A 27808-nucleotide genomic window follows, 5' to 3' on the forward strand; every position below is an offset into this window, starting at 1 on the left:
GGAGCATGTACTTATGTGCCATGCACTTTGCTGCATCCTGGTATACATACCATGGTAAAGGTAAGACATAAGCCCTGGCTTAATTTTTCATCTAGCAGAGGAGACAGACCATGAACAACTCATTTATGATTTGTCCTATCATAATTAGTCCTATACATGATTAGTCTTATACAGGAAAACAGTGCTCTACCAGAGAATGAGAGGGACACTATTTGAGACAGTGTGGTCAGGAAATACTTCTTTTAGGAGGGACATCTAATCCTAAAGACCTTCACGGCACTAACCAATGGCAAAGGTGAATTTGGGACTGTGGAAAGCTTGTAATGACAGGATAGAGTTTAGAAAGTATTAACTTAAGTGAAAATAAATGGTTCATACCCAGCAAAGTGGTGATATAATTTTGCGTTTTAAAAAGATCGCAGAGGCAAGACAAAACAAGGAGACTTCTTAGTGGGCACTGATTGTGGCCTCGACTTGGGGTAATTGTGATTACTGGCTGGAGCGACAGGGTGGCTGAGAGTGTCCTTCTGTGATAGTACAACAATGATTACAGTGTTGCTGAAGGGCAAACTGATGACCGAGTATTTAAGGAGAAAACAAATTAGGGTTGTCGGAGTATCTTGCAGGGAACGGCCGGAACTAGAAAAGGTATCTTCCCCAGGCGGAAGTCTTCCGAGTCCGAGGTAAGAGAACCCAGGAGAGCTGCACTCTGGTCCCGCCCTCCCTGTTCGGTAGCAGTGTCCGAAACAGAGTTGGGGCCCTGGCCTAGCCAACAGTAATGCGGAAAAGATGAGGCAAGAGAGTGTCAAACCTTCAGGACTAAACCAGCCACCACGCTAAAGCTCGGCCACACGTGTAACTGAGACTGCCGAGTGCACTTCCCTTCAGATTAATCCCGCCCTCAGAAGTGCCGTCTACACACGATCACTTCCGCTACCCGTCTTTGCCTATCTCGCGAGAACTGGAAGTGCCTATGTGATCTGGGTTAAGCGGAAGCCAGTCCTCTTTTTCGTGGCGCCTGGGAGGCGGTCGGCTGCTTCAAGATGAAGGTAGGAAGAGATGGCAGTTGTGGGTTAGGCTTGGGGAACGGTAATCGAATCCCATTATACGGCGTTGCCGCAGTTGTAGCTCTCCAAAACCCTGGCTCTAGGTAGAGAAGGCTCTGAGGTAAGAAAAAGCTCTCTCTTTTGGAGCTAGAGCTCCTTGAGAGAGCGGATGGTGAGCGATTGCAGCTGGAGCTGGGCTAGTCCTGGAGCGCAATGGTGGCGCCAGCTTGGGCCTTGCCGGGGCGGATGCGGCCCTGCAGTAGTTTGGACTCCCTACTCCGAGAGGACGAACGGCTGCGGAGCACCCTTTGGCCCCGGAGTCGTTCTGCAGGGTCTACTTAATAAAAGTCGTATTTTTAGCTCGGTGCTTGTTGCGCCTTATTGTGCACGCACGTGCTTTATGGTGAATAAAATTGATATCAAACTTGACAGATTGTGTGGGGGGGGGTGACATGTAAGACTTTTTGCGATACCTTTCTTCGTAGGTGGTTTTGCAGTTTTCATAAAGTTTCCTCCCCCCCCACCCTCATCTTAATCCTTAGCTGAACATCTCTTTCCCGGCCACTGGCTGTCAGAAACTCATTGAAGTGGACGATGAACGCAAACTTCGTACTTTTTATGAGAAGCGTATGGCCACAGAAGTTGCTGCTGACGCTCTGGGTGAAGAGTGGAAGGTAAAAGTTGACTACCAAATTGAATTGTTGCAGGTATTTGAGAGAGGTAGTTACCGTCATTGGTAATTAGTATGTGTAATGGGTTTCAGACTCCGGGCCCCGTCTCCTGATCTTGGGTAAGTTACTTGCGAATGTCATTCTGTAAGGTAGAGCCATCACCTGGCAGGGTTTCTTTGAGCAAATGGGAAAACAGGTGTGTAGCCAGCTAAGTTTCCAAAGGGTGTCATTAAAAGTGCTAGGAAGGGATGTTTCTGGTTTATTTGCTGTTTGTTGATACTAATATTGCCCTGGTATTGTTATATGTTGTGTTAGAAACATGTCTTAATTGAAAGGAATTTGCTCATTGAACTTGGCAAATTGGGAATGTAGACAAAACTGAGTGGAGAACAGTTTATGTTGAGAAGTTTCAAATTGTACTTTATAATCTATCATTGTATTGCCTACAGGGTTATGTTGTTCGAATCAGTGGTGGGAACGACAAGCAAGGTTTCCCCATGAAGCAGGGTGTCCTGACCCATGGCCGCGTCCGCCTGCTGCTGAGCAAGGGGCACTCCTGTTACAGACCAAGGAGGACTGGAGAGCGAAAGCGCAAATCAGTTCGGGGTTGCATTGTGGATGCTAATCTCAGTGTTCTCAACTTGGTCATTGTAAAAAAAGGTGAAGTTTGTGTTCTTGAGTTCAGTTATGGCTGACATTACATTGACTTAAAACTCTCTAAATGCTTTTTCATTTGCCATAGTTTGACCAATGGAGTTGGTTTGTTTCTACCATTGTGTAAACAACTTAGGATTCTCTATAAGGAAGTTGAATTAAAATGTTTGTTCACGTCTTTTAGGGGAGAAAGATATTCCTGGTCTCACTGATACTACTGTGCCTCGTCGCCTGGGGCCCAAAAGAGCTAGCAGAATCCGAAAACTTTTCAACCTCTCTAAAGAAGATGATGTCCGTCAATATGTTGTGAGAAAGCCCCTAAACAAGGAAGGTAAGGGAGATTATGAAATTGAGGGCTTGCTTAGTAATCTGTCACTAGTGTTTTGAGTGCTCGTTGAAAAATAAAATCTGCCCACAACTTACCTGGAGGTTTCAGGAAAATATTGAAGAGGGTCAAGATAGGTGGTTGGCATTCTCATTACATCCAATGCCTTCTAACTGGGGTGCTACAATGTTTTGTTTTGTTTTGTTTTGTTTTGTTTTCCTGTTAGTCATTGATGTGTAAGTTTATCCAAAGGTAACTTATCAGGCAGTAAGTTCATTGCTCTTGGGTTAGGAGTTGAAGGAAGGACAGAAAATTCTATGGCTGTGATTGAATGCTGTCACCCCCACACATATCAGGGGTTCTAATTTTTTGTTTTACAAAAGAGAAATGCTTTTATCAACTTGCTTTAACTTCTGATCCTCATATTCTTCATCAGTGGGATGTGGATAACAATAGTAACAATTGTGAAAATTAGAAGTTAGAAAAGTACTGTATTCTGAATACTAGGGAATGGGTGTTATCACCAGAGCAATTTGTTGCTGCAATGCTTTTGTAACAATATTTCTGTAGTGGCAGGTATGAATATTTACATTCAATGGAGTAAGTAGCATGTTAGTTCAGGTTGAGTTTTCCTGGCAAATGGGGGAGGGTGATTGGGTTTCAGTTTTCATGTGTAGTTTTAGCCTCATGAAACTTAAAATTATGCAGGAGTTTCCCATAATCACACCTTTGGAGCATAGCAGGGTTAGTAAGTGCTAGTTGGCAAGTGTTTTTAAGATGATTCTTGGTGTTATATCATCTCACTTTTAGCAGAACTGGAACAGTTGAGCCTGGGTAATTTATTACTTCCACAAGGTATCCATAGCTAAAATGACTATAACTGAAAATACATGTGCTCTAAAGCAGATCTGTAATCCTTAGGATAGTGAATTATAAATTGGACTAAACGAAGACATTCTGTGAAGAACATGATGCATGTTCTAATGTTAATGGTTTAGTTTCCCAGATTGGCAGGAAAGTGTAGATTCAAGCTGAATGGAACTTGAAAGCATGGTGGGATGGTGATGATGATAATGTTTGATTTACCTAGTTTTCAGATTGCTAAAATAATACTCCTGTCTGTGTTTTATGGTACAAAGATATTTCGTAACCTAATTGTGGAAAGGAAATCAAAGTGAATACAAAAAAACAGGTTGGAGCATGACTTCATTATTAAGAAAAGTAACCTAAATTTATGTATGATTTTGAGCCTGACCAAACTAGTTTTGATCCAAACTAGGCATCACTTAAATGAGCTGTCTTATTGGAGGCGTCGATTAGGAAAACACTGGCAGCTAATAAGTTAGCTTGGGCCCTTTTTACAAGGGCTTAGTTTTCCTTATATTTAGCCTATCTTATATTTTGTTGACAGTCAAGTTTGATTTAAAAGGTTTCATACAAATAAGTTTTTGTAGATACTACTAATTCAAGTCTGAGTCTGTTTCTAAAGTTTTTAAAATGTAGATGTGGATCCTAATGAACCAAAGATGCTGAGAAATGATCAAGCCATTATCTGAATTTTTAGGTAAGAAACCTAGAACCAAAGCACCTAAGATTCAGCGTCTTGTTACTCCACGTGTCCTACAACACAAACGTCGGCGTATTGCTCTGAAGAAGCAACGTACTAAGAAAAATAAGGAAGAGGCTGCAGAGTATGCTAAACTTTTAGCTAAGAGGATGAAGGTCAGTCTAAGATGATTGGGGGGTGGGGTCATCCCTCACTTCAGGTTTGCATTTTTAACACTGATTTTTGTTTTGTTTAGGAGGCCAAAGAAAAACGCCAGGAACAAATTGCCAAGAGACGTAGGCTGTCCTCTCTGAGAGCTTCTACCTCTAAGTCTGAGTCCAGCCAAAAATGAGGTCTTCTAAGAGTAACAAATAAATAAGGTTAAACATTAAATCTTCTTTACTGGCTTTTCATTGATGATAAAATTTAGTTGAAGGGAGAGAGACTGGGGTCAGAAAAAGGGGGATAGCAATCTAATGATACATAAAACTTGAAGGTGAAGCCCTGGCTGGCGTAGTTCAGTGGATTGAGCGCCGGCTGGGAACCAAAGTGTCCCAGGTTCGATTCCCAGCCAGGGTACATGCCTGGGTTGCAGGCCATAACCCCCAGCAACCGCACATTGATGTTTCTCTCTCTCCCTCCCTTCCCTCTCAAAAAGTAAATAAATAAAATCTTTAAAAAAAAACAAACTTGAAGGTGAGCCCTGGCCTGAGCCCCACCAGCCAGGGCTCACCTTTGAGCCTTGCTGCCTGTGAACTGAAAGAGCACCAGTTTGATTCTAGGTCAGGGTACATGTCAGGGCTGTGCAAGAGAGCAACTGATTGATGTTTCTCTCCCTCTCCCCATTTCATAAGTAAAATATTTTTAAAAAATGATATCCTTCAACTTTAGAGACCAGGCCCAGGTTTCTTTTCTGGGTAGCTCAGGAAAATACAGTGTTAAGGCATGGGCCAATTTTCAGTAAACAAATGAGTAGAACTATTAATTTTTTATATACTTTATTTTGAAGCATACATTTTTTTCTTAAACATCTGTGCACAATACATGGAAAGTGCCCTTATGAAGGCGGGCATTTGTCATGTGATAAAACTTGTTAAAAGCAGTTAATGGATACCATTTTGAAATAGTTCACAAAGCTTTTAAAACCAGTGCAAATTTACTACATTAATAGACAGCTTTTCAACTCCAGTGACTTGTTCATGCTTTTATTCTATTTCATACTCTGAAAAGGAGTTGACTCCTTGTTTGAACATTTGTATCAATGAAGGATGCACAAAGAGAAAGTAGTACATCTTTTCTAATGTGCCATATCTAGTCTCTGGTTATTATGGTTAAGACTCGCCTATGTAGGGTAGAAGGGTCTTAAAAGAAGGCACATTAGGCTTTCAGGCTGAGAAAAAGAGGCTCCTTATTTGCTGAAATACATTTCAAGCACAGGTGAGTAAAATTTTCAAATAAGTTCCCATGTGAGGCCAATAATCCAGTTCCTGGACTATACTGTGAGAAGCGAGATTCTTAAGACAATAGGAGATCCCCATTGTTCTTAGTGCGTGGTATCGGTTACAGAACATGAAGAGTCTTAATTGGCAACTGATGTAAAAGTTGGACATTAGAAGCAAAAGGGGAAATGCAGCATTTTTAAAGAACCCAAAACAAAAACGACCTATTAAACTTAAGGGGGTACCTTAAAGCCAAAACGTAAGTCTGGTGTATATAGCCTAGAATTCTTTACCAACTAGTATGTACACGGTTGATTTAGTACACAAAATAGCCACACTGCTTTGTGATTTTGATTGCACTCCCTAAAGTGGACAGATAACAGCTTGCCTAGACTAATCTAGGTCACGAGTTCTGGCAGATTTAAGATTGAGATGTTAGAAAATATCTGAAGCATTAAGATTACAAACATGTTCAACCTTGTATTACTACTAGGTACCAAAAATGAAGAAAAAGGGCAACAACTGAACAACCCAAATAATGGGAGATTTACTCGGTTCATTATTAACCATACAGGGTGCTATAACCTAAAAAATGTGGCTCAAGTTAAATTAGGCTATCAAATCCAAAAACAGTATGAAGTTTTAGACTAAATCTGGACTAATTTGAAAGGATGCTTTCAGAAGTTACCATGATGTTTCATACAGTCTACAACTCATTCTAGATATTTCTGTCTTGGAGATTCAAATGATGTGAGATCTGGTTTTCTGGTAATAAGTTTTTCATGGTACCCACCCTTTCTGTGGTAGGTGCTAGAAAAGGCCTTTGAATAATTCGAACACAAACCAGCTTGTGTTTTCTAAGTGACTAGTAGTTTCAGGTTTCCAGTATACAATGGCTGTAATTTAGAATGTTACAAAAAGTTATCAGAAAATTTATTATTAAATACAATACAGCCAAATACTCTTAAAATGTTTAAGGAGGTCTTCATTACAGTTTTTATTTTTTAAGTGGGAATTTAAGGCTACAGAGACGAAATGGGAAAACGGGAATTACAAAGATCACGAAGGTTCAAGTTTACATATTTCAGGAGGCTTAAAAATGTAACAAGCACAGCAAACAATTTTTCATTCAACCTCCATCTTTATATGCAAGAGTAATTACAAACTTTGTTAGGGCAATTAAGTGTTAAATATTAAAAGTAGTACCAAGTCTTATGCTGCAAAAATATATACTCTGAGATAGTGCAAAAGATCCATTTTTAAGGTAATGAGAATTGAACATAATTTCTGACAAGTTCACTTAGCACTTTCACAGTAAGTGGAAACTAGAATTCTGCATAGGTCAGATTAACCCTGAAACATTCAAATAATGGTACAGTAATATGTGAAAGATTATACCAATTGGGAGGGAGATTTGTGCTGTTAACAGTAAATTTTTTTGTATCCACTGATTGAGTCATATGCATAATTACTATAAAAGCACCCACACAATGAATGACTGGCTTTTTAAGCCATGCAGAGAGTTAAGGCAATCTTACTGTTCCTAAGAGGTGTTTTCAACAAAAGCCATGATAACTGACAGGCATGTGAGGTCATGATTTTCTTAAACCTACTGGCAACAAGCTCAATTGCTTTAAAGTATTAAGACTTAATTGATTTATCCTAAAAAACAGTATTTACAAATGCACAAATAAGCATACAAATCTATTATACTATACAAGAATAAAACTGCAGTGCAAGTTTATCCCACAGGTTTTTAAAAGTGACCAAGAGCAACTGTTTACTGTGCCTGAACAATTTCAGGTCCAAAGGTAATATATACAAGCATTTTAAGCATGTTCCGAGTTTGTGAATTATGAAGCCAATTTAATTTAAACTGGCTCATTTACTCCAATTTTAAAGATGTTGCATATTAACATGGTATTGGGAAGATGGAAGGAAGTAACTGGATATTCAAGATACAATCCATTAAAGAAGAAAATACAAAATATGAAGGGTAAAGATACATATTAAGTCAGGCAAGGCAGCTGCCACCAGACTTTAAGATAATTTTGAGATTAATGACTACAGAGAAGTTTAGTAGTAGTCATTTAATAGACCCCTTTCAGAATTCCAACAATCTATAAATTTTAATAAATACAATATGGCTGTATATACACAGACCTACACAGCCACATATATGTACACACATATACAAAGCACTGCCCTTATAATTGAGATATTTTATTTGTATTGGGGTTAGGCAAGTTTATGTTAATTTGCTGTTCCCCAAACCCAATTAGCTTCAAATATAAACAAAATACCAAGGATGAATGTAGTTTCTCATGATCAAACTACTAAAACATTGAGAAATCCAAACAGTTTTTAGCAGATAAGCCATTCAGAAGTTAACAAATATTCAACATCAATAAACCCTGTGGAATTTCAATGGCATTTTTCCATTATGAGATGATTCAGTATGAATTACACTTCATCATATATTGTCTCAAGAGTTACTTCATTTCAGTTTTCACCAATTCTTAGCATTTGAAACAAACCTTGAGTGTGTCCAGACTGAATCTATTCCACCAATTTTGTTTATCAGAAATCTAGTGAATCCCTTGTTTAAATGAGAGGTGTTCCAAAACACTTCCTGCACCATTCCACACTGACACTTGGTGGAACATCAATTTTCTGCAACTTTCCAAGGACGTCTGAAGGTAGACTATTGTATGCAAGTCCATATTCATTATCAAAAGCCTCTGAAAGACATTTTCAAAAATGCAGTTGGAATTTGTTGAAGGAAAAGAGTCATGTATTTAAAAATGGTGGTCAAATCATACACATACACATACATATGTGTGTGTGTGTGTATAAACTGCATATTCAAAAGTAGAGCTCTTTCTGAAGACAAGTGGAATATTTACCCATACCAGTTGCAGTTTTTATAATTACTTTAGAAAATAAAATTACATGAGAAAATAAAAGGTAAAAATTACATTAGAAAACAAAACACAAGAAAACAAAATAAACCCTAATTAACCAGCTTACCGATATCAATATTCTCTCTTCCAAGAGACACTAATGATAAGAAGAGGATTTCTCTGTATAAACTCCTATAAAACAAATATTTTTTAAGTTAATGGGCAAAGAGTACAAAAACAAACACATGAAGGTGTTTTAAATGGTTAAAAAAAGATTAAGTTTGTGGTCTAGCTAACAGTAATATACCTATGTCAATGTCCTGGTTTTGATACGTACTACAGTTACATGAGATGTCACCTTTGGGGGAGCTGGGTGAAGGGTACACTGAACTCTGTTTTTGCAGGTACTTCCTGTGAATATCTATTTCAAATTAAAAGTCAGTGAGCATAAAACTTGACACTAGAAACAATGAAAAATAGTTTATTGGTTTACTTAAAATTTTTAACAATATTACTGTTCACAAAAGCAGAGTCTTCTCTCATCTTTTGCCACTTGAAAAAGTAACATTAATTTCTAAGTTAGGAGTCTAAAACCCTTGGACACAAACAGTGTGAAAGGTGGTATGGTCTCTTTACTATCAAATCCAAAAATAAAAAAGATACTTTATTTGGTTTGTGGGCATTTGTGGGTCACAAATGAAATCTTAAAACTGACCTTCCATGGCTCAGCTGTTAAAAATAAACTGGTTTCTGAGTAGTTAGAACAAGAAATTAGAGAGTAATGCTGATTTTGATGATGCTCCATATAGCTTTGAAGCATCATGAGCTCCATGATGCTCCAAAACTTCCACTGCAAAATAAACATCCCTCAAGTAAAAAAAAGATAGTGTGGGTATGACAGGGCCTGAGCAAGTAGAATATATGTACAACATCAATGTTACCAAATCCAGAGAGGGTTTCCAGTGAATAGCAGTAATGTTTCCTGAAGATTCAATACACTTTAGACATGAATGAATTACCACCGAAAATTTAACCTATTCCCTCCAGAGAGGCACTTTTATTTCTGCTCAAGTAAGAATATATGCACTTTGGTATCACTTTTTAAAACAATAAGATGTTCTACAGTGGGTATGTGCTTCTTTTACAACTAGAGATATTTTTTAAAAACATGATACTGTTTTGAGTAGCAAATACTGAATATTACCTTTGTCTTTTCTTGTCTGGCTTCATTTGCTGTGAAAGCAGGTTGATGGGTTTAAGAACATCATTACGTTGAATACTCTGCTTGATGGTTTCTACTAAAGTGCTTGTTGCTTGTTGTTCTTCTGACAGGACAGACAATTTCTTTTCAGAATCTAATAATAAAACACAATAATTAAGAAGGTTTATCCACTCTAATTATTAAAGAAGTATTTTTCCAGAGTTGTAGCATTTTCTAGTTTTCTATTGAGCATTGCTCCCTCCTGCTCCCCTCCCCCGCCTTTCTAGTAAAGTTATGTGGCAATGTGACCAGCTAAAACATAGTTTTCCTTTTTTCTTCAGATAGGAAAGACCCATCCCATTACCCTTTCCCTGAACTTAGGGCTTCCTGTTTGAGGCTGGGGTATGATAACTTGTACTCCAGCAGTCATCTTGTGATCATTAAGCAACCTTTACTGATGGAAAAGCAGACACAACAAAAAGAGCCTGGGGCCCTGGTGACAAAGCAGTTGCCTATCAGTCCTGGAGTGTCTACTTCATAATTTTTTTTAATATGGGACTTCCGGCAAGATGGAGGAATAGGTGGTCGCACCGTACCTCCTCGTACAACCAAGATTAGAAAACCAATAATTTACAACAATAATTTACAGTCAGAATAACACCCAGATCCGGCAGAGGATTTATCTGAATGGAAGTCGGGCAGCCAAGAAGTTGAAGTAGACGCGTTCATCCGGACTGGTAGGAGAAGACCAGCCGGCGGGCGCGGGGCTGGCTCGGGTCAGTGGTGCGTGGAGGTCGGGGGAAGGTTTGGCGCGAAATTGGCGCAAAAGCCATCGGGCGCGTAAGAAGGCAGCGGTGATCCCTGAGTACGCAAGCTGCGGCTGGCAGACCCAGAGGGGCAGCGATTGTGGACCAGGGCAGAACTCGCGGCCTGGAAGCCCAGACAAGGGTCTGAGTCCAGGGGAACGGAACTACCGCCATTGTTTTCTCCCGCCCCGCTCCCGCTCCCGCCCCCACTTATAACATCACAATCCAGCGACTGGGGTGCCCAGCCCCGGTGAGCACCTAACGCTCCGCCCCCCACCGTAACAAGAGCAACCAGACCAGGGAAAAAAAAAAGGAGAGACAGGGGGAAAAAAAAAACCCATGTTTTCAACAGAGCAGGTCAGTCCCCCAGGACTCATCCTTTTGAGCGACCAAGAACTAGCCAATCTATCAGATGCGCAGTTCAAAACACTGGTGATCAGAAAGCTCACGGAACTGGTGGATTTTGGACGAAATTTAGATGAAAGAATGCAGAGTACCATAAAACAGATGCAGGAAGACACGTGGAGGAGAGCCAATAGTGAAAGGAAGGAATATGAATCTCAAAACAATACAGTGGACCAGAAGGAAGATAGAATCAACCAAGCAGGAAAGCATGATGAAATAAGAATTCAAAAAATTGAGGAAAAGATTAAGAGCATCCAAGACACCTTTAAACGTTCCAATATCCGAATTATAGGAGTACCAGAATCGGAAGGGGAAAGCAACAGATTGAGCACGTCTTTGAACAAATAGTAAAGGAGAACTTCCCCAGTCTGGCAAAGGGAACAGTCTTCCAAGAAATCCAAGAAGCTCAGAGAGCCCCAAAGAAGTTGGACCCAAAAAGAAACACACCAAGGCACATCATAATTACATTAGCCAAGGTAAAAACGAAGGAGAGAATCCTAGAAGCAGCAAGAGGTAAGGGGACAGTAACCTACAAAGGAGTTCCCATCAGACTATCAGCTGATTTCTCCAAAGAGACCTTACAGGCAAGAAGGGGCTGGAAAGAAATATTCCAAGTCATGAAAGACAAGGACCTACATCCCAGATTGCTCTATCCAGCAAAGCTCTCATTTAGAATGGAAGAGAAGATAAAGTGCTTCTCAGATAAGGTCAAGTTAAAGGAGTTCATCATCACCAAGCCCTTATTTTATGAAATGCTAAAGGGATTTATCTAAGAAAAGAAGATTAAGAAAAGACATATATAGTAAAAGGACAGCAAACTCACAAATATTAACAACCACACCTAAAGCAAAACCAAAAGAAACTAAGTAAACAACTAGAATAGGAACAGAACCACAGAAATAGAGGGCACAAGCGGGGGCTAGCAGTAGGGGTGGGAGGAGGAGAGAGGGGGAAAAGGTATAGAGAATAAGTAGCATAGAATGTAGGTTGAAAATAGATAGGGGGAGGGCAAGAATAGTACGGGAAATGTAGAAACTAAAGAACTCATAAATATGACACATGGACATGAACTAAAGGGGGAAATGTGGGTGGGAGGGGGTACAGGGTGGAGGGGAGAGAAGGGGGGAAATGGGACAACTGTAATAGCATAATCAATAAAATATATTAAAAAAAATTAAAAAAAAAGAAAAAATAGGTATAGTAAAAGGACAGCAAACTCACAATTATTAACAACCACACCTAAAGCAAAACCAAAAGAAACTAAGCAAACAGCTAGAACAGGAACAGAACCACAGAAATGGAGGTCACATGGAGGGTTAGCAGCAGGGGGGTGGGAGGAGGAGAGAGGGGGAAAAGGTATAGAGAATAAGTAGCATAGAATGTAGGCTGAAAATAGATAGGGGGAGGGCAAGAATAGTATGGGAAATGTAGAAGCTAAAGAACTCATAAGTATGACACATGGACATGAACTAAAGGGGGGGATTGTGGGTGGGAGAGGGGGTACAGGGTGGAGGGGAGAGAAGGGGGAAATGGGACAACTGTAATAGCATAATCAATAAAATATATTTAAAAAGTAAAAAAAAAAATTTTTAATATGAAAGGGTAATCGTTTCTATAGCAGAATATAATCCTAATTGATAAAGGCTAATTCTAGAATTATTAATAGCATTTAGATTTCATAGGTTACAGAAGTACTTCAGTGGTAAAATGGAATTCAATCATACTAACATGAAAAATATGCAAAATCAACAATGTGTGCTTGACTCAGAAGAAAACTTTAATACCACAACAAATTCCAGCAATCATACAATTTTATTCATAGCCACATTGAGATAGGAATATGTATCCAGTAGCTCCCCAGTCCAGCCTGATTCTAAATGCCTGTCATAAAGTAAGCTGTTGTATTTTTCATACAACACAGCCCCTTAATAAAGGCAACTAGTAGTATTTCATTTGTATTCAACCAAATAATTGGCAAAATTGTTATAATACAAAAGGAAATATTGGCTGCTATACACTTAAATCCTAGCTCTTCTACTTTGCTTAATGATTACCTTGCTACAGATTTGATTTTCATGCTATGTTGTGATTTTGGAGCCTAAACCAAATATATAACTTTCCTGTTTCTCCTTTAATTCAATTTTTAAAATAACACCTTTACTGAGAAGTAATTCCCTAACCATTCAATTCACCCATTTAAACTGTACAAAACAGTTTAATATATTCTGTAAGTTGAGCAACCATCCCAATCAACTTATCACGACCAAAACACCTATTAGTAGTCACTCTTCTACCTTCACAACCCACAGTCCTAGGTAACCACTACCTTCTGTCTCTACAGATTTACGTATTGTGGATATTCTGTATAAATGGAATCATACTTTCTGTGCTCTTTTGCAACTGGCTTCTTGTACAATGTTTTAAAATTCATCCATACTGTAGCATGTATCAGCATTCTGCATTTTCATGCCAAGTAATATTTTATTGTATGCACATACCAAACTTTATCCATTCACCAGCTGATAGACATTTAGATGGTTTCCTGTTGGCTATTAAGAAAAATGCAGCTAAGAACTATGTTTTTATGTGGACATAGGATTTTGCTTGGGTATGTACCTAAGACAAACTGCCGTGTCACATGGTAACTACTACTTTGAGGAATGCTGAAACTATTTCCCAGAGCAGCTGCACTATTTTTTATTCCAATCCACAGTGTATGAGGGTTCCAATTTCTTTATATCCTCACCAACACTTGTTAGTGTCTATCCTTTTGATTACAGCCAATCTAGTGAGTGTGAAGTGGTTTCTTTTTTTTTTTAAAGATTTTATTTATTTATTTTTTTCAGAGACGGAAGGGAGGGAGAGAAAGAGAGAGAGAGAAACATCAATGTGCGGTTGCTGGGGGTTATGGCCTGCAACCCAGGCATGTACCCTGGCTGGGAATCGAACCTGGGACACTTTGGTTCCTTTTTGTGGTTTTGATTTCCTTGTCCCTGACATCTAGTGATATTGAGCATCTTTTCATTTGCTTTTGGCCATTTGGACATCTTTTTTTGGAGAACTGTCAGATCCTACAATGGTCTGAATACGTCTACCCAAAATTCACATGCTGAAAACGTAATGCCCAATGTGATGGTATTAGGAGACGAGGCCTTTGGGAGGTATAAAGTCATGAGAGCAGAATCCTCATGAATGGATTAATGCACTTAAAACAACAACAACAACAAAACAACATCAAAGAGATCCCTCACTCCTCAAGCCATGTGAGGCTACAGTGAGAAGTCTGAAATCGGAAGAGGCCCCTTAACTGACCATGCTAGTGCCCTCCATCTTGAACTTCCAGCCTCCAGAACTGTAAGAAATAAACGTTTTTTATAAGCTATGCTACCCAGTCTGTGGTATTTTGTTATAGCTGCTGAATGGACTAAGAAGATCCTTTGCCCATTTTTAAATGAGTTATCTTTTATTATTGAGTTTTCAGAGTTCTTCACACAGTCTCTTGAGCTATATTATTTGCAAATCTCTTCCCCTATTCTATTCTCTGGGTTGACATTTCACTTTTTTGATGGTTTATTTTTCAGCAGTTTTTGATTCTGATGAAGTCCAATTTATCTTTTTTAAATTTTGTATTTGTATCTAAGAAGACCATGAAGATTTACCCCTATGTTTTCTTCTAAGAGTGCTACAGTTTTAGCTCTTATAGTTAGGTCTATGATTCATTTTGAGTTCATTTTTATGTATGATTTGAGAAACCAATCCAACTTTTTTTGACTGTTGCTCCCATTGTCCCAGCACCATTTGCTCCAGTCCCATGGTCTTGGAACTCTTGTTGAAAAGCAACTGACTATACATGAAAGGGTTTATTTTTGAAAACTCAACTCTATTTCATTGACCTATATTATCTATCCCTATGCAGTACTTTCTTGATTACTGTAACTCTGAAATAAATTTTCAAATTGAGAAGTATGAGTCCTACAACTTTGTTTTTCATTTTCAAGATTGGTTGGCTATTTTGGGTCTCTTGAATATCCACATGGTTTTTAGGATAGGCTTGTCAATTTCTATAAAAAAGCTATCTGGAATTTTGATAGGGATTTTGCTGAACCTGTCCATTAATTTGGAAGTACTGCCATCTTAAAAATATTAACTCTTCTAAACATGGGATTTCTTTCCATTTACTTAGGTCTTCTTTAATTTCTTTCAACAATGACTTTAGTTTTAGAGTATGTTTTGTACTTGTTTTAAAGAATTTATTCCTATGAATTTAATTTTTTATTGAATTTATATAGGTTTCAGGGTTACAATTCTATAATGCATCATCTGTACATTGTATTGTGTGTTCACCACCCCACGTCAAGTCTCCTCTGATCACCATTTTTTCCCTTTACCCTCCTCCCCTCCCCACACATTCCCTCTGGTAATCAGCATACTGTTGTGTCTATGAGATTTTGGGGCGGGGGGAGGAGCATGCTTAACTCCTTCACCCTGTGAATTTTTATTCTTTATGCTATTATAAATGTAATTATTCTCCTAACTTCATTTCTGGATTTCTTATTGAAAGTGTATAGAAATACAGTTGATTTCTCTATATTGATATTATATCCAGCAACTCTGCTGACTTATTACCATGTTTTGTATTTGTGTGTATGTATTCTTTAGGATTTTCTATATTAAGATCACATAATCTATATATAGAGACAGTTTTACTTCTTCCTTTACAATTTGGATATATTTTAATTTCTTGTTCAATTTCTCCAGCCAGAACCTCCAGTACACTATGTTGAACGGAATGATAAAAAGAAATACCCTTGTCTTGTTCCTGTACTTAGGTGAAAATATTGTCTTCTATCATTAAGAAAACTGTGGGTTTTCAAGATGCTCACAAGCAAATTGAGAAAGTTCCTCCCTATTTCTAGCTTGAGTGTTTTTAACAAAGGGTGATTTTATTAAATGCTTTAGCTATGCCTACTGAGATGACCATGTACATTTTGTCTTTTATTATGTTGATATGGTATACTACATTGACTTTCAAATGTGAAACCAACATAGTATTCCTGAGATAAATTGAATTGCACTTGGTCATGGTTGTACAATGCTTTTTCTATAATGTTGGATTCGGTTTTCTAGTATTATATTTTGTTGAGAATTTTTATGTCCATATTCATTAAGTAATACAGATTTGTAGTTTTCTTTTCTCGTGGATGTCTTTGGTTTTTGTATCAGGGTAATACTGACCTTCTCACCACAAGCTCTTACTGTATCCAAGAGTGTTCTCAGGCTTGAAATTCTCCATACTCTGTCCCAAATGCAAACATTTCCTTTGAAGAGAATTTCAGAGCTTTCTATTCTTATGACCTGCCTCTCCTCCTGGGCAAAATCTCTGAGCCACTGCTGTGAAGCTGGGGCTCAGAACAGTGGCCCTTCTCTTAGAATGACACTCCTGCTTTGTTAACAGGGTGCTGGGTGGGAGCAATAGACTCTGTCTTTTCAGCTTCCCTTTTCTGGCATAAAACTGCTGCCCTGTAACCAAGATGCAGTAAGAACAATTGGTACCTCAACACTCCTGGCTTGCCAACTAAGGTAGAATGGCTGCCCAATGAATGGGGCTGGGTGGAAGAAATAAGCCTCCACCTCCCCTGGAATTCACCTCTGAGGTAACAGAGTTGAGAGGTTAAAAAGGCTGCCCGATTGTCTTTCCCAGGGAGATGCTGAAGCCCTGGACTGGGAGCTGGTGGGGGTAGGGAGGTAGGAGGATCAAGTTCTAATTCAAGTGCCACAGAGTCACATGATTTTACTGAAATTTGGTATATTCTCTTCAATAAATATTTGTTCATTTGCTCTATAGCCTTGGACATTTTTTTTCTTTAATAATTTTCACCAATTATAGTTGTTTTGCTGAGAAGTGGGTAGTACAACTCCTCCTACGGCCATTCCATAAGTCATCACTCAATTTTTTTAAAAAGATTTTATTTATTTATTCATTTTGAGACAAAGGGTAATGGAAGGAGAAAGAGAGAAACATCAATGTGTGGTTGCCTCTCACACATCCCCCACTGGGGACCTGGCCCACAAGCCAAGCATTGGCTTGTGCCCTGACCAGGAACCAGGAAACAAAACGGCTTTGGCTCACAGGCCGGCACTCAATCCACTGAGCCACACCAGCCAGGGCTACTTTTTATATGCCTTTTATTCTTATCTATATGCCAATTCTTCATATAAAGCTGCCAATCAAGGAAAGAAACAAGGCCATTCTTAAGGGCTCTTAATTTTATTCCACCAAAAATTATAGAACATTTTGAATCATTAGTCTATTTCATGATATGTGTGAAGACAGTTGATTTCATCTTAAAAAGCCAACTTCATTCTAAAACTAATTTGCCTGACCCCCTGTACTCCTTCCCTTCTTCCCTCACAGACTCTGGAATGTGCGCAAAGGCTTCAGGGTAATTACACTATTATTAATCCTTCATTCACCATACAGCCCTTCCTTCCAGGCAAGGTGCCCTCAGCAACCTATTTTTTAACTCAGATGGCATCAGAGCTTCAGTATCTGGTCCCTTTGTTCCCCTCAATCAGCCCTGCAATTCCTTTGGAGTATGCAGGTCCATGTCTTAGGCGGGTATAAAACTGGTGGTCTGGGGGTGAATGGTACGGGGATCCCTTTTTCTGTCCTGCAGCTGCCCAGAATTGCTTTTTGTAAGTAAATTCCCTATTAAACCAATAAGTTGAACTTGTCTGCATCATAGTTTGGCCTCTTGACTCCTTCAGCATTTGGGGGCTTTGCATACGTGGCCCTTTCATGTGGCCCAAACACAAGACATGCAAGAAAACAACTGAAGAAATGGCATCTCTAATTGTATTATTTTCTAGCATAGGTTTCAAAGGTACTCTGTGCTCCTGCCTAAAAATCATTAATATCAGAACTGGGACAATAACAACAAAAAAGATAAAAACTTATATTTAACCACAATTTTGTGACTGGCATATTTCAAGGGAAAACACTAGAATTTTTTCTTCCAATGATTGCAAAGTAGTGATAGACTGTTGAAAGCATAAAACAATAAAAAACTAGTGAACTTTTCCCTTTATCTTTTGAGTAGCCACTGCCAACAGCTTGGGATATATGGTTTTACACCTTTTTCTTTGTATATATTAAAAACATGTAGGCTGGGATGGGAGTAAAGGACAGAAAACCGTACTTGAATAACGATTAAAATAAAAAAAATATACATTTTTTTTCTATTTTTATCCTACAAAAAGGGGAAAAGACCAAATATTCTTCTGCAACCTGCCCTTTTTTTGACTGAATGTGGATGTATGTATGGGCATACATCCTTTCATACATCCACATACAAACGACTCTCATTCTTTGTCATGGCTGCCAACATTTTATAGTGTGAACTTTTCACAATTCTCCTGTTAGGTCTTAACATTTTGCATCATTATAAACAATCCTGAAGTAAGCATCATTGTGCAGACAGCTTTGTACACTGTATTTCTATAGAAGACAGTTGTCTTACTGTGTTTACTGAGTTAAATGGTATCCACAGATTAAATTGAGAACATATGCCATACAGTTCTCCAGAACTGCATCATTTTGCACTTCTAACAGTACAAAAAAGTATTCGTTTCCTCCATATCTTCAATAATATTGAATGTTATTGTTAAATTTTTTTGCCATCCTGACATATATAATTTTATATTTTCTTTAAAAAAGTTATATTTCACTAAATAATGAGATTGAGCATTTTTAATACTTGTGTTATGAGTGAATTATGTGCCCCTCAAATTAATAATATTGAAACTCTAACCCCAATGTGACTACATTTGAAGATCTGTTCTTTAAAGAGGAAATTAAAGTTAAAAGAGGTCATTAGGGTGGGGCCTTAATCCAATATGACTGGTGTCCTTATAAGAAAAGGATACCAGGGTCCTGGCTAGTGTGGCTCAGTGGACTGAGTGCTGGCCTACAAACTAAAGAGTCACTGGTTCGATTCCCAGTCAGGGCACATGCCTGGGTTGCAGGCCAGGTCCCCAGTAGGGGGTGTGTGAGAGGCAACAACAACACACTGATGTTTCTATCCCTCTCTTTCACACTCCCTTCTGCACTGTCTATAATTAAATAAAATCTTAAAAAAAAATAAAACATCTTAATAAACGAGGATACCGGGGAAATGAAGACGCACACAGAGAAAAGGCCATCTGCAAGCCAAAAAGAGAAGCCTCAGAAGAAACCACAACTACCAACACCCTGATCTTGGACTTCCAGTCTCTACAACTGTGAGAAATATCTGTTGTTTAAAGCCACCCAGTCTGTGGTATTCTATTAAGGTAGCCCTAGCAAACTAATACAGTCTGTATAAGCCATTTAATGTTTCTTCTATGATCTGCCTTGTTGATATCATTTGTTCAGTTATCTACTCAGTTATTTGTGGTTTCTTATCAGCTCACAGGGCTTCTGGACTGGATGATGACCCTTTAAACCCCTTGTAAAAATACATTCTAAATATAAAAGACTAAAAATGAGCTAGAATCTTTGAGACTAGTCTTCATATAACTAAAACTAATGGCCCTATACCTACACATCCAAATTACTATTCCACTATACAGACTTTAGTCTTCAAATATCTAACCAAAATGGTATTTGACAGAAAAATCACAAAACAATACTCTTCAACTCATGTGGAGACCTGACATAGTTAAATGGGTCAGTTACAACAGCAAATCAATTTGAGCTAAAATAGAAAGTATCTTGAAGAAATACTAAAAGTGAATGAAAAAATTTGAAATAACACAAATAACTTATTTCTTTCTTCACATAAATTCTAGTCCATTTTTCTTTATTGCTAGACAGTACTATACTGTGTGGACAGCTTCTACTACAATTTGCTTATTCATTCACCTGTGGGTAGATATTTGGGTTGTTTCCAGTTTGAGTATTTTATGTCTTTAATTCTATTTTACTTACTAAAATTCCTCCATGAGATATACAGAGGTTCTCCTGGTTCCTGATGAAGGTTGATGTTATCCCATAACAGCTGAATATACACAAGTTTGCTATCCTGAGACAGAGATGATAGAGGTAGCTAAAAAAGATTGATACAAAGTGTTAGTACCTCAACCATAATAATTACCAGGGGACCTAGCAAAATCTGATCAAATAAAACACATGAGTTTTTCCAAAACTCTGAAACTAAACTTCTGTGCAACAATTTTTATTTAAATCTGAAGATTTATGTTTTTATTATTTTCTGAAGTGCAGGTTTCTCATTCTAAACTTCAAAGATTGGAATTACAACTTGGTAACTAGCACAGTAGCTACATGAATGATTAACTGACATCACAATACTTTTTCAGGTAAAAGTAAATAAGCGCAACAGTTCTACTCTCTTGGTGTGCCAACTAGTACTTAAAATAAATGGGTCAAAATGGAGTTTGTAATACTTTAAGATTTTGTTGGACCCCTAGTCTACATTTGGAGTATAGGGTACCTCTCAATATTCAATTATCAAAATGAAGGAACTCTAGGACCTCACTATTTCCTCTGGAATAAGGGTTCCCAGCACAAGTAGAGCAGGGGCTTTCAGAGTAAGACAACCAGAGTGTGATTTTAGCTCTCCATCACATATTAGGTATGTGGCCTTACAAAAATTACTTACCTTCTCTAACTTTTAATTACATCATCTGAAAAATTAGGATAATGTGAGTCTTTTTTTTCTTTTTTCAATTGTATTTTGTATTGGTCCCAGGTGTATAGAATATGAGACTTTTAAAATATGGTTGTTGTGAAAAATTTTAGCTGAGAGTATGATAGTTCAGAATAAAAGCTACCTTTTCTACCTACGTTTGCAACGGGAAATAACCATATAACATCATGCCAAATAAATACATATGGAAATATGTACAACTCCAGGAACTGTCCCTAAAGAAGAATACATATTCTTTTCCATTCATTTTCTCCTTACTCTTAAGTAGAATGTTGATGTGATAGTTTAGAAGTAGAGTCAGCCATTTTGGTGTAGAACTTGGAAATGGCGGTCATGTATAACTGAGCAAAAAGATAGAAACATTTCATGTCCTTAACAGTACCATCCCTGGACCACCTATCCAAACTTTTAAGTTAGAAAAATAATGTACATCTTGTTAAGTCACTATTGTTCATATTTTCTGTTACATTAAGCCTCATCCTAACCAACACCAACAGAAGTTGATACCCTACCTGTGTACCTCCATTACAATGTTCAGATGTGAGGATAAGTCCTGGCAAGTTACTAGGAAGGTCCAAACGTCTGAAATACCAAACGAGGTTCCAGAAAATGATTGGATGTTGATTGATGAAAGAGGAAGTGTGAATCACCTGATCACCTTCATTTTCTAGCAAAGATTCAAGCTCTTTACGAAGCACTAGAGGACTCAAGTAGGGCACAGAAACAGGTGGAGGATTGGGTCTTTTTCCTAAAGGATCCTTAAAAAAATAAAAATATAATAGATGTGAATATTATCTAATTAATTCTGTATGTTTTAGAAGTACTTCTCAATGAGATTATGCTTATCTATCTTTAAAAATCAGTTATTTCAAATCCATTTCTACATGCAGAACACCTCAATTAAAACCTAAAAAAAAATCATAATTACCTTAAAGTTAAATAAGATAAAATTAATAATCCATATAATAGACACTATTATAAACATGACAGTTATTCTACTATGTTGATAAAAACAATGGTCTCTGTAGGATTGATTTGTCCTTGCCAATTTTTTAAAAATTAATAAATATGTGTGACTTTATCTTCCTCCTACAACAGGGTAATTTTTTTGTGTTAATATTCTCTGACTTCTTTTAAAATTATATTTAAGTCAGTTTTACATTTGATTACAATAAAAAAGTAAAGTAGTTAAAGAGCAGTTTTATAAATCAAGCAAAATAATGAATAAAAAAAACACAAGAGACACTGTAAGTTGTACATAATATAATCAGAAGAAAATGTTTATGACCAACTCAGTATTAAGTATCCCTAATAGCCAGTCTGTGATATCCAAATACTTGTTCCCTCTAAAAGGAACAGTGTTTCTTAGAGAAAGGGCTTATTCTAGGTCTGGAATAGAAAATAATATAACATGAGCATAAAACATCTTGTCATATAAAAAAACAAGGAAATGTCTAAAAAATTTTTAAGGCTACCAGAGTCGTATCACAGGAAATAAATCACTAACTTGTAGAGAGCTCTAGCTGACCAAAGAAGGGATGATGTAATCAACATCAATAAGAATAAGGACAGTGAGAGTAGACTCTGGACTTCCAGCCAAGATAGAGGCGTAGGCAGATGTACCATGCCTCCTCCTACAGCCAAAAGAAGGACAACAACAAATTTAAAAACAAAAAATAACCAGAACTGCCAGAAACTCGAACTGTATAGAAGTCTAACAACCAAGGAGTTAAAGAAGAAGCATTCATCCAGACCTGCAGAAGGGGCGAAAATAGGCAGCCAGAGCAAAGAGGACTCTTAGCAAGGTGGCGGCTGGTAGACCAGGTGGTCCCATGTTTGCAATGCAGATAAACTGGGAGGAACAACTGGAGAGCGAGACATATTACATAACCCAGGTTTCCAGCAGAGGGAAATAAAGCCTTAAAGCCTCTGACTATAAAAACCTGTGGGGTTTGCAACAGTGGGAGAGATTCCCAGCCTCATAGGAGAGTTCACTGGAGAGACCCACAGGGTCCTAGAACATACATAAGCCCACCAACCCAATAATTAGCACTAGAAAGGCCCAATATGCTTGAGGGTAGCAGAGGAAATGACTGAACGCTGACTGAGAGCTCAGCAAGTGGCATAGTTACCTTTTGGACCCCTCCTCCACATACATTGTCACGGCGACATGAGTTGCCCCACCCTGATGAATACCTAAGAGTCTTCCCCTTACTATGTAACAGGGGCACCCAGACAAAAAAAAATATATGGCCCAAATGAAAGAACAGATCAAAACTCCCGAAAAAAAAACACAACTAAGCAATGAAGAGATAGTCAACCTATCAGATGAACAGTTCAAAACACTGGTGATTAGGATGCTCACAGAAATGGTTGAGTATGGTCACAAAATAGAGTAAAGAGTGAAGGCTATTCAAAGTGAAATAAAAGAAAACATATAGGAACCAACAGTGACAGGAAGGAAACCAGGACTCACATCAACAGTTTGGACCAGAAGGAAGAAAGAAACATTTAACCAGAACAGAATGAAGAAACAAGAATTCAAAAAAATGAGGAGAGGCTTAGGAACCTCCAGGACAAACTTTAAACAGTCCAGCATCCAAATCATAAAGGTGCCAGAAGGAGAAGAGGAAGACCAAGAAATTGAAACTTATTGGAACAAGTAAGGAAGGAGAATTTCCCCAGTCTAGCAAAGGAAATAGACTTCCAGGAAGTCCAGGAAGCTCAGAGAGTCCCAAAGAAGTTAAACCCAAGGAAACACACACCAAGGCACATCATAATTACATTACCCAAGATGAAAGAAAAGGAGAGACTTAAAAGCAGCAAGAGAAAATGAGACAATTACCTACAAAGGAGTTCCCAATAGATTATCAGGTGATTTCTCAAAAGAAACCTTGCAGGCAGGAAGGGCCTGGAAAGAAGTATTCCAAGTCATGAGAGGCAAGGACCTACATCCCAGAATGCTCTATCCAGCAAAGCTTTCATTTAGAATGGAGGAGCACATAAAGTGCTTCCCAGATAAGGTCAAGTTAAAGGAGTTCATCATCACCAAGCCCTTATTTTATGAAATGTTAAAGTGACTTATCTAAGATAAAAAACATGTATAGTAAAATGACAGCAAACTCACAATCATTAACAACCACACCTAAAACAAAAACAAAAACAAAAACGAACTAAGCAAACAACTAGAACAGGAACAGAATCACAAAAATGGAGATCACATGGAGGGTTATCAGCAGGGAGTGGGGAGAATGGGGGGAAAGGCACAGGGAATAAGAAGCATAAATAGTAGGTACAAAATAGACAGAGCAAGGTTAATAGTACAGGAAATGGAGAAGTCAAAGAACTTTTATGTACAACCCATGGACATGAACCTAGCAGAGCTGGGGGCACAGGGATGTGGGTCCGAGGGGGTGTACATGGTGGAGGGGAATAAGAGGGGAAAATAAGATAACTGTAATAGCATAATCAATAAAATATATTTAAAAAAATAAGTTCAGCAATGAATGTAAACATAAATGTTAAAAGTAAATTTTTCATAATGATACCCTACTCCCCCAAATTAACTAATCACCTTAGAGAATATTAGGAATTCAACTTGTTATTCTGAAGATTGGTAAATAAAAGGGGGGATCAAACATTTTCCTGCCTTTCCCACTTAAACTGCATCTTTACAACACCAAACAGAAGACCTGGGGGAAGGTCTGCATAGATGTACTCCATATTATAAAGATAATAGCATTAGACTATTATTATTTTATAAGCTCTACATGAATAATCTGATCTAGGCAACAAGATATTTAGTAGTTTCTAACATCAGAAATATAGTTCATGTCTCCATTGCAGGAATATACTGCCACTGATGAAGTTGTCTTGTAAAAATAAACAAATGAACAACAAAACAAGACAAAATTAAAAAACTGAATTTGACCAAGCTTCCAGTTACAATTACCACTTTATATGGTTGGAATCAATAAATGAGGCATAAAAGGAAAAAGGGAGAGTCTACAGATTTAAAAAAGACCAAAAAACGGATGAATCAATTGCAATGCATGGGCCTTATCTGACCCTGATTCCTCAAACTACAAAACAGACATACTTGACATTTTGGGGACAATTAGAAATTTCAACAAAAACTGAAAAATTTGAGATTATTTATATTTTGTGGTCTGATATTGGCATTCTATTTTTAAAAGAATCCTCGTCTTTTAGAGATACAAACAGAAATATTTACAAGTGGAATACATGATGTTTGAAATTTCCTACAAAATAACCTGTAATAAAGTGAATGGGGGTATACACGAAAGAAAAATAGTTGTAAATTGAAAATTACTGGATCTAGACAATGGGCCAGAGGAATTCATTTCTGTTACTCCTCTGTATATTTTTGTACATGTTTGAAATTTTACAAAGTTCTTAGTCTTTTATGAAAAATTCTTAATTCTTTTCATGACATTCAAATACATCTTCTACAGAAGAATTACATACTGTTCTAATAAATAGTTACATGAACACAGAGTGTAATTATAATGTTGTTACATACCAGAACTTCCTGCAGACTGTTTGGAAGACTAACTGTTGAAATGCCATGAAATGGTCGCTGAGAAAAGTCAATATTTTGCAAAGGACCTCCAACACTGTGACTTCGAGTCAAAGACACATTCCGCTTTGATAAACTATTAGGCACAGGTGAAATTTTTGTAGTTTGAATATCTCCACTGGCATTCTTTATTTCATGACTTAAAAATGAAGAAGAAATGCTGGTTCTGTAAAACAATCTAAATCTGTAGAGCTAAAGTATTTTTTACAGTGAATTTTGAGTCTATTGAATATGTGAGTAGTCAGTACTGCCTTGTAAGAATAAAATTTTCTCCAGGCACTTTGTAAAACTGGTTGAAAGGGCAAGATTGAGTGCATGACTTTGGTGAAGTGGGAAGAGGACACATGGTAGATAACAGGTTCATTTTAAAAAGACTAAGTGCCCATTCAGTTGCTTTATTCAAACATTATGTTATCTTTATGAAACAAAATCACCTAGAAGCAACTATGCTGCATGCAAGTAATGTGGATTCATGGCAAGTTATTTCATCTCTACCAGGCTATGACCCACCTAAGGATGGAGACCAGAACTTACTTTTTTATTTTTAGTGTTTAGCATAATGTTTAACATAGAAAAGTCTCTCAATAACTGTTTGATTCAAAAATATTTAAGAGTAAAGACAGTATGTCATTGGAAACTGCAATGACTACACTAAAGGGGAAAATAGTTTTTTACTGGTTGGTAAGTTCATTTTGTACAAGACTGTAAAACATTAAACATAGTTTAAAAAAGTTAATCATCAGATTCATTCATTAGATAGTTAAGATTAAATTTTTTAAATGCTAGAACTTATGCCTACATGAGTCAAGTTATCTTTAAAGATGGAATTTTTACAAGGTTATCCAATTTATTATGAGAAGTTCTCTATAACCAGTGGTACCTTGATTCAACTGCAGAGCTTGTTTCTTCAGTTATGGTCTGGTTTTGTTTTGGGAAATCCATAAAGTTGATCAAATCAGGTTCTGCTGAACTGGATACAGGTTTGTGCTCTAAAGGTTCACTTGCCAATGGAATGCTGCCACTTTGTAAACTGTCACCAGAGGTACTTGGTTTCAGGAAAAAGCTAAAAAACACAGAGCAGTCCAAAAAATAAGTCTAGCCCTGTAGCAGTCCAAAAAATAAGTCTAGCTAGTAGCTCAGTGGATTGAGTGCGGGCTGCAAACCAAAGTGTCGCAGGTTCGATTCCCAGCCAGGGTACATGCCTGGGTTGCAGGCCATAATCCCCAGCAACCGCATATTGATGTTTCTCTATCTCTCTCTCTATCTCTATCTCCCTCCCTTCCCTCTCTATAAGTAAATAAATAAAATCTTTTAAAAAAAGTAAAAATAACCTCAGTAAAAATTATAAAAACAAAAAAAACAAAAAAAAAAAGTCTTAAAAATCCTCAAGTCCTCTAAATTTCATATTTAGAATTAGTTTATGGTAAAGCAGTCATTAATGAATTATATAATACATAGAAATATTGCCTATTTCAGACACACACACACACACACACACACACACACACGATCACTCACTCACACTGCTACTTTCATTCTTTCCCTCCTGTCCTAAACTCTTCAAATGAAAGGTCTGGAGGTCATTATAGTTCAGTGAAGATCCCTTCACTTTTTAAAAACTATTAAAGAAAGCTATGAAGGAAGAACAAAGCACAATATTTCATTGATTTTCTGAGTTAAGAAAGAGAAGAAACAGCAGCATTTTAATGTGTTATTAACCTATTACTGTTTATAATACCTCTTTTTCCCCCCTTATAAAATTTCCATTTGGTTTCTGGTCATTTCCTCTCTCCTCTATTCATTCAGAGTTTTATTTTCCTCTTATCTCTCTCTCCTCCTTCTGGGTGGGAACAGTGTGAGGGTTGATCCTTGCAAGGGACATTAAGAGAACTTTCTGAGGTAACAGTAATGTTCTGCATCTTGTTATGTATCTTGATAAATGTTTGAATTTACACAAACGTATGCATTCTCTATTTAAATGGAACGTTTAAGATCTGTACATTTTATTGGATACCAACTTTACCTCAAAAGAAAAAATGTGGTAAACAAATATCAAACTCCAATAATTATATATAGGATGAAGTCTTTGAGGGAGAAATGTAGTAATGTCTACATTCTACTTTATTTATGTATTTTCAATTACCAGTGCCTCAGATAAACCTCTTTGGTTAAAATACTACCACTAAGCAAAGCTACATTTTACTTTAAATGAATAAAAATATAAGGTGGATTGGTGGCTGGCTGGAGGGATAAATTGGTAACAAAGCAAGCACAGTAAAATGTTAATTGTAGAACATAGGTGTCAATATTTGGGTGTCACTGCAAAAAATATCTTTAAACAACTATAAGTTTGAAATGTTCCAAACTGAAATACTGTGAAGGAAAACCAATAATGCTCCTTTATACTCAATTAGACAATATAAAATAAGATCCTTACCACGATAGCTTAAGAAACACAATTACTCAACAATAAAGTACAAGACGTACAGAGAATACTTTAAAAGT

At 37.4% G+C, this 27808-nt stretch overlaps 2 protein-coding genes across 11 annotated transcripts in view; one reads left to right on the forward strand and one right to left on the reverse strand.

The window, feature by feature from the left end:
• The first annotated feature begins 922 nt into the window (after positions 1-922).
• Positions 923-4635, forward strand: RPS6 (ribosomal protein S6). 2 transcript variants are annotated; one of them, XM_028523387.2, is made up of 6 exons: positions 923-1049; positions 1589-1720; positions 2167-2377; positions 2556-2702; positions 4261-4418; positions 4499-4635. In XM_028523387.2, the coding sequence occupies exons 1-6, from the start codon at positions 1044-1046 to the stop codon at positions 4592-4594; spliced, it is 750 nt and encodes a 249-aa protein (XP_028379188.1). In that variant the 5' UTR covers positions 923-1043; the 3' UTR covers positions 4595-4635. The 2 variants fall into 2 exon arrangements, with proteins under 2 accessions (XP_028379188.1, XP_028379191.1); XM_028523390.2 differs by having other exon boundaries at positions 1041-1167.
• Positions 4636-5660: 1025 nt separating this feature from the next.
• DENND4C (DENN domain containing 4C) overlaps positions 5661-27808 on the reverse strand; it is a 130446-nt gene continuing 108298 nt past the window's right edge. For 7 of the 9 annotated variants that reach the window (XM_036021549.1, XM_036021552.1, XM_036021547.1 and 4 more), the window contains 7 exons: positions 26184-26366; positions 25247-25469; positions 21216-21461; positions 19965-20082; positions 9789-9939; positions 8712-8776; positions 5661-8422 (listed from right to left, as the gene is read on the reverse strand). In XM_036021549.1, the coding sequence (XP_035877442.1) occupies positions 8286-8422; positions 8712-8776; positions 9789-9939; positions 19965-20082; positions 21216-21461; positions 25247-25469; positions 26184-26366 (1123 nt within the window). In that variant the 3' untranslated portion in view covers positions 5661-8285. The remainder of the gene's footprint in view (positions 8423-8711; positions 8777-9788; positions 9940-19964; positions 20083-21215; positions 21462-25246; positions 25470-26183; positions 26367-27808) is intronic. The other 2 variants (XM_028510223.2, XM_028509606.2) reach the window with 1 other exon arrangement.

The sequence above is a fragment of the Phyllostomus discolor genome, chromosome 3 (assembly GCF_004126475.2).
Source record: "Phyllostomus discolor isolate MPI-MPIP mPhyDis1 chromosome 3, mPhyDis1.pri.v3, whole genome shotgun sequence".
Lineage (NCBI taxonomy): Eukaryota > Metazoa > Chordata > Mammalia > Chiroptera > Phyllostomidae > Phyllostomus > Phyllostomus discolor.